Below are 16,718 nucleotides of genomic sequence, written 5' to 3'. Positions count from 1 at the left end.
ATGAGCAATTCAAACCTAGAAAAAAAAAAAGACTATTTCAGTTAGGTTGATCAACAATTTGTGCAGCAGTGTTGACCACCCAATTTCCAAATAGAAGAACATAAAAACACACCATGACGAAAGGTTTCTATAATACACTTAGACAAATCTTATAATGAAGTAGTTCAGTGACAAGTACTGCTGGACCATTCACTGTAGTGACTGATGTAGCCTACAGCAGGGAGCCTGTGAAGTGGCCGAGCACTGTATCACGGCATCAGACAGTAAAACACACACCATCAGCTTAGGCCAAGTAACAAGGTTCTAACAGTCAACCTTGATTTTTACCATTGAATATTCATCTGACGCACGTTACGCTGCTCCACCAACATCTCAGTGCGCTGTACTTTACATTGGACCTCTGCTCTTCTGACATGAAACAACTATCCAGAGAGCTGTGGCCCCGTTTCAACTGCTAGTTTCTGACAGTGGCATTCTTGACATGCGTCTCTAAAGTGCAGCTCACAGCTAGCCTGCTCTGCTTTAGATCACTCCAGCAGTCCTGACATGAAGGCTCCAAACCGAATAAGGTATTCTAATAAATAAATAACGTCCATGTTATATTCATGTTTGTAATCTCCCCGAGCTGAACAAGCTGCTGTTGAACTGCTTTTCACAAAGCTCTGCGTTCCTCATAGTGCCTAGCTACCACACTGCAAGTGCTCATTCAATACAGCACGAGCCCACCAGCCAATAAATAATGGCGTTTTCATCCAGAATAAATTGTCAAAGGTAAAAAGAAGGATTCAAACAGTAAAAAGCACCTTATCACAGCGCCCAAGTTCTGCCCGTGGAACTAAATGCAGACAAATGACAACACTGAACAACAATTCAAGACAAAATGCATTTTTTATACGAAGCAAAGTCAGAACAGTCCAAATCACAGTCAGGGAGGGAGGGAGGGAGGGCTCTTACCGATGTACTGGTTCCACTCTGGGTCCAGATCAGCCTGGTTGGCGAGGCAGCCCTTCATGACGTTCAGACAATAGTTGTTGCAGGGCTTCACGGAGGGCATGGCTTGGCAGTATGGGCAGTACATCATCTTGGTCAGAGCTCGGATACACGCTGGGGTGCTGCTCACCTAGTGGGTAGATGTGACAACAAAGGCCAGCTATACATCAGATACAACATAAAAGGCTGTTCAACACATGGAAATTAATCCAGTAAACGGTATGTTTCCATGTTTCATGTATATAAATAAATGAGCTGGCTTAAAAAGCATCTAGCTCCGCTGTAATCCATCTAGCTCCGCTGTAATCCATCTAGCTCCGCTGTACTCCATCTAGCTCTACATACAGCTTTTACATCTAGCTCCACTGTACTCCATCTAGCTCCGCTGTACTCCATCTAGCTCTACATACAGCTTTTACATCTAGCTCCACTGTCCTCCATCTAGCTCCACTGTACTCCATCTAGCTCCACTGTACTCCATCTAGCTCCGCTGTACTCCATCTAGCTCTACATACAGCTCTTACATCTAGCTCCACTGTACTCCATCTAGCTCCGCTGTACTCCATCTAGCTCTACATACAGCTTTTACATCTAGCTCCGCTGTCCTCCATCTAGCTCCGCTGTACTCCATCTAGCTCTACATACAGCTTTTACATCTAGCTCCGCTGTCCTCCATCTAGCTCCGCTGTACTCCATCTAGCTCCGCTGTACTCCATCTAGCTCTACATACAGCTTTTACATCTAGCTCCGCTGTCCTCCATCTAGCTCCGCTGTACTCCATCTAGCTCCGCTGTACTCCATCTAGCTCTACATACAGCTTTTACATCTAGCTCCGCTGTCCTCCATCTAGCTCCGCTGTACTCCATCTAGCTCCGCTGTACTCCATCTAGCTCTACATACAGCTCTTACATCTAGCTCGGCTGTACTCCATCTAGCTCTACATACAGCTCTTAGATCTAGAGCCACTGTCCTCCACCTAGCACCACTGTCCTCCACCTAGCACCACTGTCCGCCACCTAGCTCCACGGTCCTCCACCTAGCTCCAGTGTCCTCCACCTAGCTCCAGTGTCCTCCACCTAGCTCCAGTGTCCTCCACCTAGCTCCACTGTCCTACACCTAGCTCCACTGTCCTACACCTAGCTCCACTGTCTTCCACCTAGCGCCACTGTCTTCCACCTAGCGCCACTGTCCTCCACCTAGCGCCACTGTCCTCCACCTAGCGCCACTGTCCTCCACCTAGCGCCACTGTCCTCCACCTAGCGCCACTGTCCTCCACCTAGCTCCACTGTCCTACACCTAGCTCCACTGTCCTACACCTAGCTCCACTGTCCTACACCTAGCTCCACTGTCCTACACCTAGCTCCACTGTCCTCCACCTAGCTCCACTGTCCTCCAGCTAGCTCCACTGTCCTCCACCTAGCTCCACTGTCCTCCACCTAGCTCCACTGTCCTCCACCTAGCTCCACTGTCCTCCACCTAGCTCCACTGTCCTCCACCTAGCTCCACTGTCCTCCACCTAGCTCCACTGTCTTCCACCTAGCTCCACTGTCCTCCACCTAGCTCCACTGTCCTCCACCTAGCTCCACTGTCCTCCACCTAGCTCCACTGTCCTCCATCTAGCGCCACCGTCCTCCACCTAGCGCCACCGTCCTCCATCTAGCTCCACTGTCCTCCACCTAGCTCCACTGTCCTCCACCTAGCTCCACTGTCCTCCACCTAGCTCCACTGTCCTCCACCTAGCTCCACTGTCCTCCATCTAGCTCCACTGTCCTCCATCTAGCTCCACTGTCCTCCACCTAGCTCCACTGTCCTCCACCTAGCTCCACTGTCCTCCACCTAGCTCCACTGTCCTCCACCTAGCTCCACTGTCCTCCACCTAGCTCCACTGTCCTCCACCTAGCTCCACTGTCCTCCACCTAGCTCCACTGTCCTCCACCTAGCTCCACTGTCTTCCACCTAGCTCCACTGTCCTCCACCTAGCTCCACTGTCCTCCACCTAGCTCCACTGTCCTCCACCTAGCTCCACTGTCCTCCATCTAGCGCCACCGTCCTCCACCTAGCGCCACCGTCCTCCATCTAGCTCCACTGTCCTCCACCTAGCTCCACTGTCCTCCACCTAGCTCCACTGTCCTCCACCTAGCTCCACTGTCCTCCACCTAGCTCCACTGTCCTCCATCTAGCTCCACTGTCCTCCATCTAGCTCCACTGTCCTCCATCTAGCTCCACTGTCCTCCACCTAGCTCCACTGTCCTCCACCTAGCTCCACTGTCCTCCACCTAGCGCCACTGTCCTCCACCTAGCTCCACTGTCCTCCACCTAGCTCCACTGTCCTCCACCTAGCTCCACTGTCCTCCATCTAGCGCCACTGTCCTCCATCTAGCTCCACTGTCCTCCATCTAGCTCCACTGTCCTCCACCTAGCTCCACTGTCCTCCACCTAGCTCCACTGTCCTCCATCTAGCTCCATATACAGCTCTTACATCTATGTTGCTGAACAGAAGCTCAGCAACAATACAGCAACAGAAATGTTTTAGTCAATAATGCAAATATCCACACCCTTTTGTTTAAAGTCAGACTCCAAGGTAATGGCTAATGGCTTCATCTCTTTTTCAAACACAGACAGGTTCTTAAATAGTTTCTTAACCTTATTCTGTAGCTCAGCCCTCTATGAAATAGCTATTCCCTGACCATCATTTCTGTCAGTGCTTCAGTTTGCTTTCGTTTGTGTGTGTGTTTCTACATGTTTTATGCATTTTATTAAGTGTCTGAGATTCTTGTTACTCTGGCAAAAAAATCGATAACATAAAAACATTCCCATTTCATGAGAGTATTTTCCAATTAATCTCAACATCTTTAAAATAAAAAGAAAACACCTAGTCTTTGTTCTGAATTTCAAAAAATAAATGAAAGTACAATTTTACACAGGGCTCAAACTACTTTGTGTATTTCAGAACAAATCCAACAAAGGTAGAGGGAGGAGTAGGGATGTACCAGTGGGGAGAAAGGGAGTTGTCAGGTACTGGTCTGAACTTTCCAAAGTACCCAGACACTGCACGCATGAGGTGAGAGAAGAGCCGCAGCTCGGCTGGAAGTCAGTGTTTTGAGTGGCTTCTGAGCTGTCTTCATGTTTGATATGATTGGACCCCTGCTTCTCCCAACCCACCAGTGAGGATTGCTGAGGAAAAGAGGAGGTGGAGGCATCATCAGCCGCCTCCACAGAGTCAGGCTAGTAGATCAAATAATACACTACCGCCGATGGACTGATATGCCTCAAACATCTACTGCTAGCTTCCTTCGTCATTGGCTTGATTTAACACACAGCCTGATGCTGATCACACACAATGTCATGTTCCCACTGACACCCCCACAAATTCACATGTTGCGAGTAGCGAGTTTAAGCTATCAAGGGGGTAATCTCTGGTACCTGTCGTCACTATAATCTCTGGTTCCTGTCGTCACTATAATCTCTGGTACCTGTCGTCACTATAATCTCTGGTACCTGTCGTCACTATAATCTCTGGTACCTGTCGTCACTATAATCTCTGGTACCTGTCGTCACTATAATCTCTGGTACCTGTCGTCACTATAATCTCTGGTACCTGTCGTCACTATAATCTCTGGTACCTGTCGTCACTATAATCTCTGGTACCTGTCGTCACTATAATCTCTGGTACCTGTCGTCACTATAATCTCTGGTACCTGTCGTCACTATAATCTCTGGTACCTGTCGTCACTATAATCTCTGGTACCTGTCGTCACTATAATCTCTGATATCTGTCGTCACTATAATCTCTGGTACCTGTCGTCACTATAATCTCTGGTATCTGTCGTCACTATATGTGCCTTCAATATTTGTGAGATTTCTGATTGCTTTGTTCTGCATTTGCATAGAAACTGTTGGTAAACACAATTCATACATTTCACATTGACACTAAAACAATTTGTCTTTTTCAGATTCCAATTTCATTCATTTGAATCTGAGATGCACTTTATTTTAAAATACTCCACTGACAGAATCCTTAATGTGCATTTCCGTACAGTAAGATATGGTATAGCGTTGCTTCCTCCTTTTTCAATTTGCAGAACTGACACCTGACAAATGCTTTCTTCCTCCACAAATGGCTTTGGTGCAGACCAGCACTCAGTAAGTTGCCATAATGTCTGCATGACTCTCCCCTTATCTCCCTGGACTGCTGGCTTCTTTGAGTGCATTACAGCGTTTGCAGAGCATGTATTATTCTAATGATTCGAGCTCATCAAAAGAGAGTCCTATTATTAGAATCAATCAATAGCCACATCACCGCTTTCCAAAACTGAAGAATAGAAATACGCTGTGTGCCCATAATGACAATGTTGGAGCCTTGATATATCCCTGGGCATATTTTTTCATTTCAGAGGTTTAGAAAATGGGAAAACATTAGTCCATGCTGGTATTTATGCAGTAATAAGTGTAACTGAATGCCAAACTCTGATGGACCATGGATAAGCTCTGATTGACCATGGATAAGATCTGATTGACCATGGATAAACTCTGATTGACCATGGATAAGATCTGACTGACCATGGATAAGATCTGACTGACCATGGATAAGATCTGACTGACCATGGATAAGCTCTGACTGACCATGGATAAGCTCTGACTGACCATGGATAAGATCTGACTGACCATGGATAAGATCTGACTGACCATGGATAAGATCTGACTGACCATGGATAAGCTCTGACTGACCATGGATAAGCTCTGACTGACCATGGATAAGCTCTGACTGACCATGGATAAGATCTGATTGACCATGGATAAGATCTGACTGACCATGGATAAGATCTGACTGACCATGGATAAGATCTGACTGACCATGGATAAGATCTGACAGACCATGGATAAGATCTGATTGACCATGGATAAGATCTGATTGACCATGGATGAGCTCTGATTGACCATGGATAAGCTCTGATTGACCATGGATAAGATCTGATTGACCATGGATAAGATCTGATTGACCATGGATAAAACTCTGACTGACCATGGATAAGCTCTGATTGACCATGGATGAGCTCTGATTGACCATGGATAAGATCTGATTGACCATGGATGAGCTCTGACTGACCATGGATAAGCTCTGATTGACCATGGATAAGATCTGATTGACCATGGATAAGCTCTGATTGACCATGGATAAGATCTGATTGACCATGGATAAGATCTGATTGACCATGGATAAAACTCTGACTGACCATGGATAAGATCTGATTGCTGATTGACCATGGATAAACTCTGATTGACCATGGATAAGCTCTGATTGACCATGGATAAGCTCTGATTGACCATGGATAAACTGACCTGACCTGGGATATAGATAGGCAGTGTAGTAGTGTCTTAGTCATAAACTGTAAACTGCTGTGATGTGAGGTAGTGCAGCAGCTCCTGGAACTCAATAAAGCCCCTTAGCAGCACTAGGCATAGATGTCACATGTCACACCCCTCCTCTGGGGTGTCCTATTCCATTATGCTTACACCCAATCTCTCCAGATGAGTTGAGGCCCCTTGGATCAAAGGGCCGTGGCCCCGCCACATGACCCGTGTCACAGGTCCCTGGGTAATGTCAGAGTTGAGGTGGGGACACGGCGGCTGCCAGGGAATCCAGGACGTGTGTCACTACCACAGACAGTAACAACTCATCCTCATGAAGAGGGTTTCATCAGGCAGCCCTGGCTGGAGTTCACCATGCTTGCCGGTAATGAATGACCAGCAGTGGAAAGATTGAGTTTGTTCTATGTTCGGGGGTTATACATGTGATTCTCCCCTTGCAGCCTATTGCCTTGGGTTTCCTTGTGCCTTTGACCACTCATAGCTGCGCTACAATCTGCATGATACACACCCCATCGTGAATTATGGTGAACATAAACTCATTGGCCAGCAACTGTTGCAAAAGGACGCCATTTCCAAACAGTATATTTAACTGTTTACTAGCCTTGATGTCCAGGCTTCTCCTCTGACAACACAGAACAGTGTACACACATTACTATTAACACCAATAACGGAAACAAACACATACAATTCAGATAAATTGCTTGTGAGCACGAGGCTATGGAAGCAAACTTGTTCTACAAGTCTAGCCAGTGTTCTAATGTTGATATCAACCAGTGGTGTAAAGTACTTCAGTAAAAATACTTTAAAGTACGACTTAAGTCATTTTTTGACGTATCTGTACTCTACTATTCATATACTTTACTTTACTAAATTCCTATAGAAAATATTGTACTTTTTACTCCATACAATTTTCCCTGACAACCAAAAGTACTTGTTACACTTTGAATGCTTAGCGGTCGTTACACTTTGAATGCTTAGCGGTCGTTACACTTTGAATGCTTAGCGGGGCAGGAACATTGTGAAATTCACTCATTTATCAAGAGAACACGTGGTCATCCCTACTGCCTCTGTTCTGGCAGACTCACTAAACACAAATGCATCCTTGGTAAGTAATGTCTGAGTGTTGGAGTGTGCCCCTGGGCTATCCATACATTTTAAAAACAAGAAAATGGTGCCGTCTGCTTTGCTTAATATACGTCATTTTAAATTACTTACATTTTTCTACTTTTGATACTTAAGTATATTTAAAACCAAATACTTTTACTTAAGTAGTATTTTACTGGGTGACTTTCACTTTTACTTGAGTAACTTTCTATTAAGGTATCTCTACTTTTACTCAAGTATGACAATTGGGTAATTCTCCCACCACTGATATTAACTGAAAACAAGACATCTAGAAAACAGCTGTTGTTGAGTGGAGCCAATGTCAAGCATACATCTCTTGCTATGCCTTTAAATGTTCCTTTGCATACGATCGAAAGTACACAGTCCCAAGGCAATGATATACAGCAAAAGCAGCTAGCAGCATTAACATTACATCAAACAGAATACTCACAGCAAGATTAATGGGGATGGTATACAGACTTTAAAAATATTGGGTGATAGAGATACAAACATCCATAGCAAAAAAATATATATATATATTCCCATAGCTTGGAGCCAGATAGTCTTCCCATGCTTGAGAATTCCTCCTGAACAATGGGAGGCCCCACCAGAGGTCATTATAGAATCCTTGAAAAGGCAGCCCCGAGCCTTAACCCAACAGCCCATAGGCCCATACAAAGAGATGGTAGTGGTGGGAAGGCAGTGGTAAGTCAGTCAGAAGAGTGTATGATCGAAATACCAGCCTGTGGGGGATCTCCTGGGAGAAAAGAAAACCCAAAAAGCAAAACAGAGACCTTCAGCTTGTTTAAGAATGCGTTGGATACACTGTTAGATTATGTTGTACTTCTCTCTACACCAGCACAATCCATCCAGCCCCAAACACCAACAAAATACTCTGTTTTATGATCTATGAGGTTTTGAAATATAATATTGATATGTGATAATGATGGATCCAACAAAATCTGTCAATTGTTCAATTCTGGGGAAATTGTTGATATAAATTTATGACATTAATTTTACATGATCAAATTGGGTGAAAGGTTTCAGGGGAAAATTCCCATTGGGCAAGTGGTATATATTCCTTATTAAAATGACCATCATCCCCTGCTGCACAATAGCAGCAAATTAGCCCAAACTAAAATCACTCAACCCAATTTGCTTATGAATGGCAGAGACGAGGGCTTACCTTGGACACCCTGCTGGCCACCTCTCTACCGACCGAGAGGCCCTGGACGAAAGTGCGTGCCACGATGAAAGCCCTGGTAACCTGAGCCTTGAGCTTCTTGGGAACGTCTCCAAAGGGCTTGAGCTGGTCCGTGTACTTACTGATGCACTCCAGATAGTCCTCAGTGATGACGTACTGGGAGTTGAGCAGCGTGAACATGCGCTCCAGCAGCCGCGACCAGAAGTCGTTGAGCATCTCCTCCAGGTTGACGTTGCCTCCCGTGTAGTAGCGTTTCAGCTCGGCAAACAGGTTCTGGAACACCTCCGAGTTCTGCATGTACGGCTTTCCGTAGGTCCGCACGAACATCTCGTTCAAAGACTTCTCCGTGTTCTCCAACAACTCCAGGAAGAACTCTGGGTCAAGAGGAATAGGAGACAATTAAAATATTGTTCATCATAGCCTATGTAGGCCTACATCTGTCTTCAAATACGAGCACTCTGATGCTGTTAAGATGGGCATGCAATTATAATGAGATGCCTATTGACTTGAGTCAACATTTGTATTCTTTAAAATGTAAAGACACTGTACATCAGTTTTGTCTTTCATAGATGAAACCTTCCATGAGGTTTTTACATTACACTGTTGCTAAAATTAAACGGAGAACAGACAGACGTTTTCAGGTTAACACTGAGTGTTTATTCACACCAATACTACCCATCTTCATATTCTCCTCTAGACTTCAGAAGTGTTAATGATTAGTAATCCTATACTGCCAGTCACTCTTTATAGGCTGGCCCTATTCAAGCATACTTGGACTTGCTACTGTACATACTGCTTCAGCAATAAGAATCTGTATTGCTCACGTTGATTTGTAGAAATGCAGTGGAGTTGGCAGTGTGACTTTGCAGTAGAGGTTTGTATATTCATACATTCAATACAGCCATTGATATGTGATAAATGAAAAGATTGTTGCATGCAAATTGCTATAGTTACTTGTAACTATTTCTATAGTGGTGAAAATACACAATGTATTTTCCCAGATAGCTTGGTTTTGGGAATGAATAGCATTTGCTGTGGATATCAAGAATATCAGAACAACTGAAATACCAGAACAACCAGAATACCTGAACAACTAGAATATTCAAAACAAACAGAATACCAGAACAACCCGAACAACTAGAATACCAGAACAACCAGAATACCAGAACAACCAGAATACCTGAACAAGTAGAATACCCAAACAACCTGAATACCAGAACAACCTGAATACCAGAACAACCAGAAAACCTGAACAAGTAGAATACCCAAACAACCTGAATACCTGAACAAGTAGAATACCCGAACAACCTGAATACCAGAACAACCAGAACAACCTGAATACCAGAACAACCATAACAACCTGAATACCAGAACAACTAGAATACCAGAACAACCAGAATAACAGAACGATTAGAATACCAGAACAACTAGAATACCAGAACAACCAAAATACCAGAACAACCAGAATACCTGAACAACCAGAATAACAGAACGACTAGAATACCTGAACAACAAGAATATCTGAACAACCAGATTACCAGAATGACTAGAATACCAGAACAACCAGAATGCCTGAACAACTAGAATACCAGAACAACCAGAATACTTGAACAACTAGAATATTCAGAACATCCAGAATAACAGAACAACCAGAAAAACTAGAATAACAGAACAACCCAAATACCAGAACAACCAGAATACCTGAGCAACCATAATACCAGAACAACCAGAATACCAGAACAACCAGAATACCAGAACCTGAACAACTAGAATACCAGAACAACTAGAATACCAGAACAACCCGAATACCTGAACAACTAGAATACCAGAACAACTAGAAAACCTGTACAACTAGAATACCAGAACAACCAGAAGTACTAGAATGCCAGAACAACCTGAATACCAGAACAACTAGAATACCAGAGAAACCCGAATAACAGAACAACTAGAATATTCAGAACAACCAGAATACCAGAACAACCCGAACAACTAGAATACTAGAACAACTAGAATAGCAGAACAACCTGAATAGCAGAACAACTAGAATACCAAAACAACCAGAATACCAGAACAACCAGAACAACCAGAATACCAGAACAACCAGAACAACCAGAATACCAGAACAACCAGAACAACCAGAACAACCAGAATACCTGAACAACCAGAATAACAGAACGACTAGAATACCTGAACAACAAGAATATCTGAACAACCAGATTACCAGAATGACTAGAATACCAGAACAACCAGAATGCCTGAACAACCAGAATACCAGAACAACCAGAATACCTGAACAACCAGAATAACAGAATGACTAGAATACCAGAACAACCAGAAGTACTAGAATGCCAGAACAACCTGAATACCAGAACAACCAGAACAACTAGAATACCAGAGAAACCCGAATAACAGAACAACTAGAATATTCAGAACAACCAGAATACCAGAACAACCCGAACAACTAGAATACTAGAACAACTAGAATAGCAGAACAACCTGAATAGCAGAACAACTAGAATACCAGAACAACCAGAATACCTGAACAACTAGAATACCAGAACAACCAGAACAACTAGAATACCAGAACAACTAGAATGCCAGGACTACCAGAACAACCAGAATACCAGAACACCAGAACAACCAGAACAACTAGAATACCAGAACAACCAGAACAACTAGAATACCAGAACAACTAGAATATTCAGAACAACCAGAACAACCTGAACAACTACAATACTAGAACTAGAATACCAGAACAACCCGAATACCTGAACAACTAGAATACCAGAACAGCCAGAAGAACTTGAATGCCAGAACAACTAGAATGCCAGAACAACTAGAATACCAGAACAACCAGAATACCAGAACAACCAGAACTAGAATACCAGAACAACCAGAATAACTAGAATACCAGAACAACCAGAATACCAGAACAACCAGAATGCCTGAACAACACAACAACTAGAATACCAGAATAACCAGAACAACTAGAATACCAGAACAACCAGAATAACTAGAATACCAGAACCAGAACAACCAGAACAACTAGAATATTCAGAAAAACCAGAATACCAGAACAACTAGAATACCAGAACAACTAGAATACCAGAACAACTAGAATACCCGAACAACCAGAATAGCTGAACAACTAGAATACCAGAACAACCAGAACAACTAGAATACCTGAACAACTAGAATACCAGAACAACCAGAACAACTAGAATGCCAGAACAACCAGAACAACTAGAATACCTGAACAACTAGAATACCAGAACAACCAGAACAACTAGAATGCCAGAACAACTAGAATACCAGAACAACTAGTATACCAGAACCACTAGAATGCCAGAACAACTAGAAAAACATAACAACCAGAACAACTAGAATGCCAGAACAACTAGAATGCCAGAACAACCAGAATGCCAGAACAACCAGAATGCCAGAACAACTAGAATGCCAGAACAACCAGAATAACAGAACAACCCAAATACCAGAACAACCAGAATACCTGAGCAACCATAATACCAGAACAACCAGAATACCAGAACAACCAGAATACCAGAACCTGAACAACTAGAATACCAGAACAACTAGAATACCAGAACAACCCGAATACCTGAACAACTAGAATACCAGAACAACTAGAATACCTGTACAACTAGAATACCAGAACAACCAGAAGTACTAGAATGCCAGAACAACCTGAATACCAGAACAACTAGAATACCAGAGAAACCCGAATAACAGAACAACTAGAATATTCAGAACAACCAGAATACCAGAACAACCCGAACAACTAGAATACTAGAACAACTAGAATAGCAGAACAACCTGAATAGCAGAACAACTAGAATACCAAAACAACCAGAATACCAGAACAACCAGAACAACCAGAACAACCAGAACAACCAGAATACCAGAACAACCAGAACAACCAGAACAACCAGAATACCTGAACAACCAGAATAACAGAACGACTAGAATACCTGAACAACAAGAATATCTGAACAACCAGATTACCAGAATGACTAGAATACCAGAACAACCAGAATGCCTGAACAACCAGAATACCAGAACAACCAGAATACCTGAACAACCAGAATAACAGAATGACTAGAATACCAGAACAACCAGAAGTACTAGAATGCCAGAACAACCTGAATACCAGAACAACCAGAACAACTAGAATACCAGAGAAACCCGAATAACAGAACAACTAGAATATTCAGAACAACCAGAATACCAGAACAACCCGAACAACTAGAATACTAGAACAACTAGAATAGCAGAACAACCTGAATAGCAGAACAACTAGAATACCAGAACAACCAGAATACCTGAACAACTAGAATACCAGAACAACCAGAACAACTAGAATACCAGAACAACTAGAATGCCAGGACTACCAGAACAACCAGAATACCAGAACACCAGAACAACCAGAACAACTAGAATACCAGAACAACCAGAACAACTAGAATACCAGAACAACTAGAATATTCAGAACAACCAGAACAACCTGAACAACTACAATACTAGAACTAGAATACCAGAACAACCCGAATACCTGAACAACTAGAATACCAGAACAGCCAGAAGAACTTGAATGCCAGAACAACTAGAATGCCAGAACAACTAGAATACCAGAACAACCAGAATACCAGAACAACCAGAACTAGAATACCAGAACAACCAGAATAACTAGAATACCAGAACAACCAGAATACCAGAACAACCAGAATGCCTGAACAACACAACAACTAGAATACCAGAATAACCAGAACAACTAGAATACCAGAACAACCAGAATAACTAGAATACCAGAACCAGAACAACCAGAACAACTAGAATACCCGAACAACCAGAATAGCTGAACAACTAGAATACCAGAACAACCAGAACAACTAGAATACCTGAACAACTAGAATACCAGAACAACCAGAACAACTAGAATGCCAGAACAACCAGAACAACTAGAATACCTGAACAACTAGAATACCAGAACAACCAGAACAACTAGAATGCCAGAACAACTAGAATACCAGAACAACTAGTATACCAGAACCACTAGAATGCCAGAACAACTAGAAAAACATAACAACCAGAACAACTAGAATGCCAGAACAACTAGAATGCCAGAACAACCAGAATGCCAGAACAACCAGAATGCCAGAACAACTAGAATGCCAGAACAACCAGAATGCCAGAACAACTAGAATGCCAGAACAACTAGAATGCCAGAACAACTAGAATGCCAGAACAACTAGAATGCCAGAACAACTTTGTGAAAAATTAAGAAAGTCATAAGGACCGTGTTTGTGGTGAAGGTAGAAACCAATAAGGACTGTGTTTGTGGTGAAGGTAGAAACCCAAGAGGACTGTGTTTGTGGTGAAGGTAGAAACCAATAAGAACTGTGTTTGTGGTGAAGGTAGAAACCAATAAGAACTGTGTTTGTGGTGAAGGTAGAAACCAATAAGAACTGTGTTTGTGGTGAAGGTAGAAACCAATAAGAACTGTGTTTGTGGTGAAGGTAGAAACCAATAACAACTGTGTTTGTGGTGAAGGTAGAAACCAATAAGAACTGTGTTTGTGGTGAAGGTAGAAACCAATAAGGCCTGTTATTGCAGTGAAGGTGAATCGTTATGTGTTTAAATGACACCTGCCATGCTCCAAAAACTGTCCAACGCACGTTAATGGGAATGACAACGCACGTTAATGGAAATGACAACGCATGGAGCACATATTACATATTACAACAACAAAAAATTCAAGTGACGCTATAAAGAACAGAGGGAATGCTTGACCCACTCACTTATTATTCACTTCCTACTCACAGCTTATTGTTTACCGAATGGCCTCTATGGGTGGTCAGTAACAGGAATGAGGTGATTAGGTCTTCCCACCATCTGCTATGGATGATGATAGCCTTGCCTCTCAAGGAACCAGATTCAATTTGAATAGAGCTCATGCCACTCTCTCCAAATTAGGAGACAGGGTGCAACAGTTTAAGACTAATCATAGCAGACATGTCCATTACAGGCAAAATATCAAGATTTTCTTATCTTCTTAAATATAACAGTGTATGATATAGGAAGTTATACCCTGGGCAGTCTTTGGTGCAGTTCATGCTGGGTCACATGCTGTTCAGCCAGGAGCCCAGAGATGCTCTCCTCTCACTTATCAGGCCAGAATCAAAAGGGCCTTGTTCAAACTGTAATGGCTCTAAGTGTTCATTAGCGCTCTGCAAAGCTAGTGAAATTAAATTACATTAGGAGCAACACATTAGCGAGACTCTAAACACCAGAGAGAAAAGTTCTATGGGAAATCTGATCTGAAATCCTGTAATGCTGAATCGTATCTGTTTCAGTATCTCTTGCTGGAGGATGTGCTTGTCTCTTCATTCAATGCATCTGCATTTAAGAGATGCTCAAGTTGTCTTGTGTTGCTCTCTATTTCTGTCTTCCGTCATTAATGACCCAACCTGAAGATATCTAGCTCCTGCAACTCCATGTGCACCCTTCATCCAACTACATGTACTATGTTCTTGGTGCATCAAATCGACACCATTGCTCTTTTATTTTTATCAATTCAATTCACGGGGCTGTCTCACACCTGCCCGTCTGTAACTGAAGACATCCTTGATTATTTACACCCTTGTCTCTTAAAATAGATTGCTTCAGATTTACCAGCAGTTTGTTGCTACTCAACATGGCTCAGTATTTAACACATCTAAAGCCCGCTGAGAGGAAAGAGATGAGCGGTACTAAATCAAATCAAAGTTTATTGGTTGCGTACACAGATTTGCAGATGTTAATAGCAGGTGCAGCGAAATGCTTGTAAAAAAAATTAAAAAATAAAAATGTAATACTAAAATACTAACGAGGCATACAGCTGTTATCTTGGTCCAAAAGTGTATTAAGGGCTTTAGTTATACTAATAGTAATGCAGTATGCTGAAAGAGTGTGGTGGTTGACTGCTTTACACTTCTCTGAGGCATGACAGATTGAAATGTCAGAAAAGATGGGTGTTTGTACTATGGAGTGTTATTGGCATGTCTGAATTCACGTTTTCACGTTTTCAACAAATCCTTTGTTATTTCTGTTTTTTTACCAGTTCTTTAACGTTACTGCTGTTAGACTTCAGTGACATGTTTGTGTCCCATGGGACGTAATTACATCAAATTATCTTCCCAGACCTTTACCATTTACCAGTGTGACGTGTTCACAAGAAATAATCATGAGAAAGAATGGCATCATTTAATTCAGTATATTTACTTGTTTATCACTTCCTGAAATAAGTGGCACTTCCTTAGAACTTCCAAACAACTTCCTGAATTAAGTAGCATTTCCTTAGAACTTCCAAACGACTTCCTGAAAGTAAAGTTTTGTCTTCAGTGAATTATTTAAGTAAAAAGATTTGTGTTTTAAACTACTTGTCTTGTGCTTATTAGAATTGGCTTCATTAATACAACATCAGAGTCCATGGCACCCAGTGACATCCTTTCTGATTAATGACAGCTTTGAAACTGAATTGAGGATAAGAATTATCAGTGCAGTCAATTCTTCTCCCTTCCAGATAAGCTCGGCTATTAATCAAATATAAATCAACATAATTGAGGTGGGATTCATTTTAAATATAGTCTGAATATTTGATACAATGCCAAGCTCTATTTCAGTACAATTAGGAGGAATAATGAGCACAGACATTATGGGGTGACCACAACACAGTTTACATTTAGTGAAAAAGACAACTTAGTATAATTACAGAAAATCCATGAATAGGATCATATTTTTCAAAATCTGGTATTAAGGGGTATGGCAGAAACTGCAAATTCAGAGTAGATCTCACGTAAGGCCTCAATTACATAGCAGTAATTAATAGATCTACCCAAAATGAAAGGCTGTGACCCCGAGAGAACAATGAGGCAGAAATGTTCAGACTTATAACTGGCACAGAGTTCATTACTTTCAGCAGATTAAGCTCAATATGGCCACCTACTCCTCACACAGAGCACACTCTCTCTGTGTAGAGTCACTATGAGGTCAGCCA

The 16,718-nt window shown here is 42.3% G+C and overlaps 1 protein-coding gene across 2 annotated transcripts in view; it reads right to left on the bottom strand.

The window, feature by feature from the left end:
• The window catches only part of LOC110501901 (glypican-6), a 161,780-nt gene that overhangs the window by 92,016 nt on the left and 53,046 nt on the right, over nt 1-16,718 (bottom strand). For both annotated transcript variants that reach the window (XM_036959354.2, XM_090216246.1), the window contains exons 3-4: nt 8,651-9,042; nt 955-1,120 (exon numbers count right to left, since the gene is read on the bottom strand). In XM_036959354.2, the coding sequence (XP_036815249.2) occupies nt 955-1,120; nt 8,651-9,042 (558 nt within the window). The remainder of the gene's footprint in view (nt 1-954; nt 1,121-8,650; nt 9,043-16,718) is intronic.

Source organism: Oncorhynchus mykiss, chromosome 22 (genome assembly GCF_057628025.1).
Source record: "Oncorhynchus mykiss isolate SJ-2025 chromosome 22, ASM5762802v1, whole genome shotgun sequence".
NCBI classification, from domain to species: Eukaryota; Metazoa; Chordata; class Actinopteri; order Salmoniformes; family Salmonidae; genus Oncorhynchus; species Oncorhynchus mykiss.
Note: the sequence above shows the minus strand (reverse complement) of the source record. Positions and strands in the feature narration are given on the sequence as shown.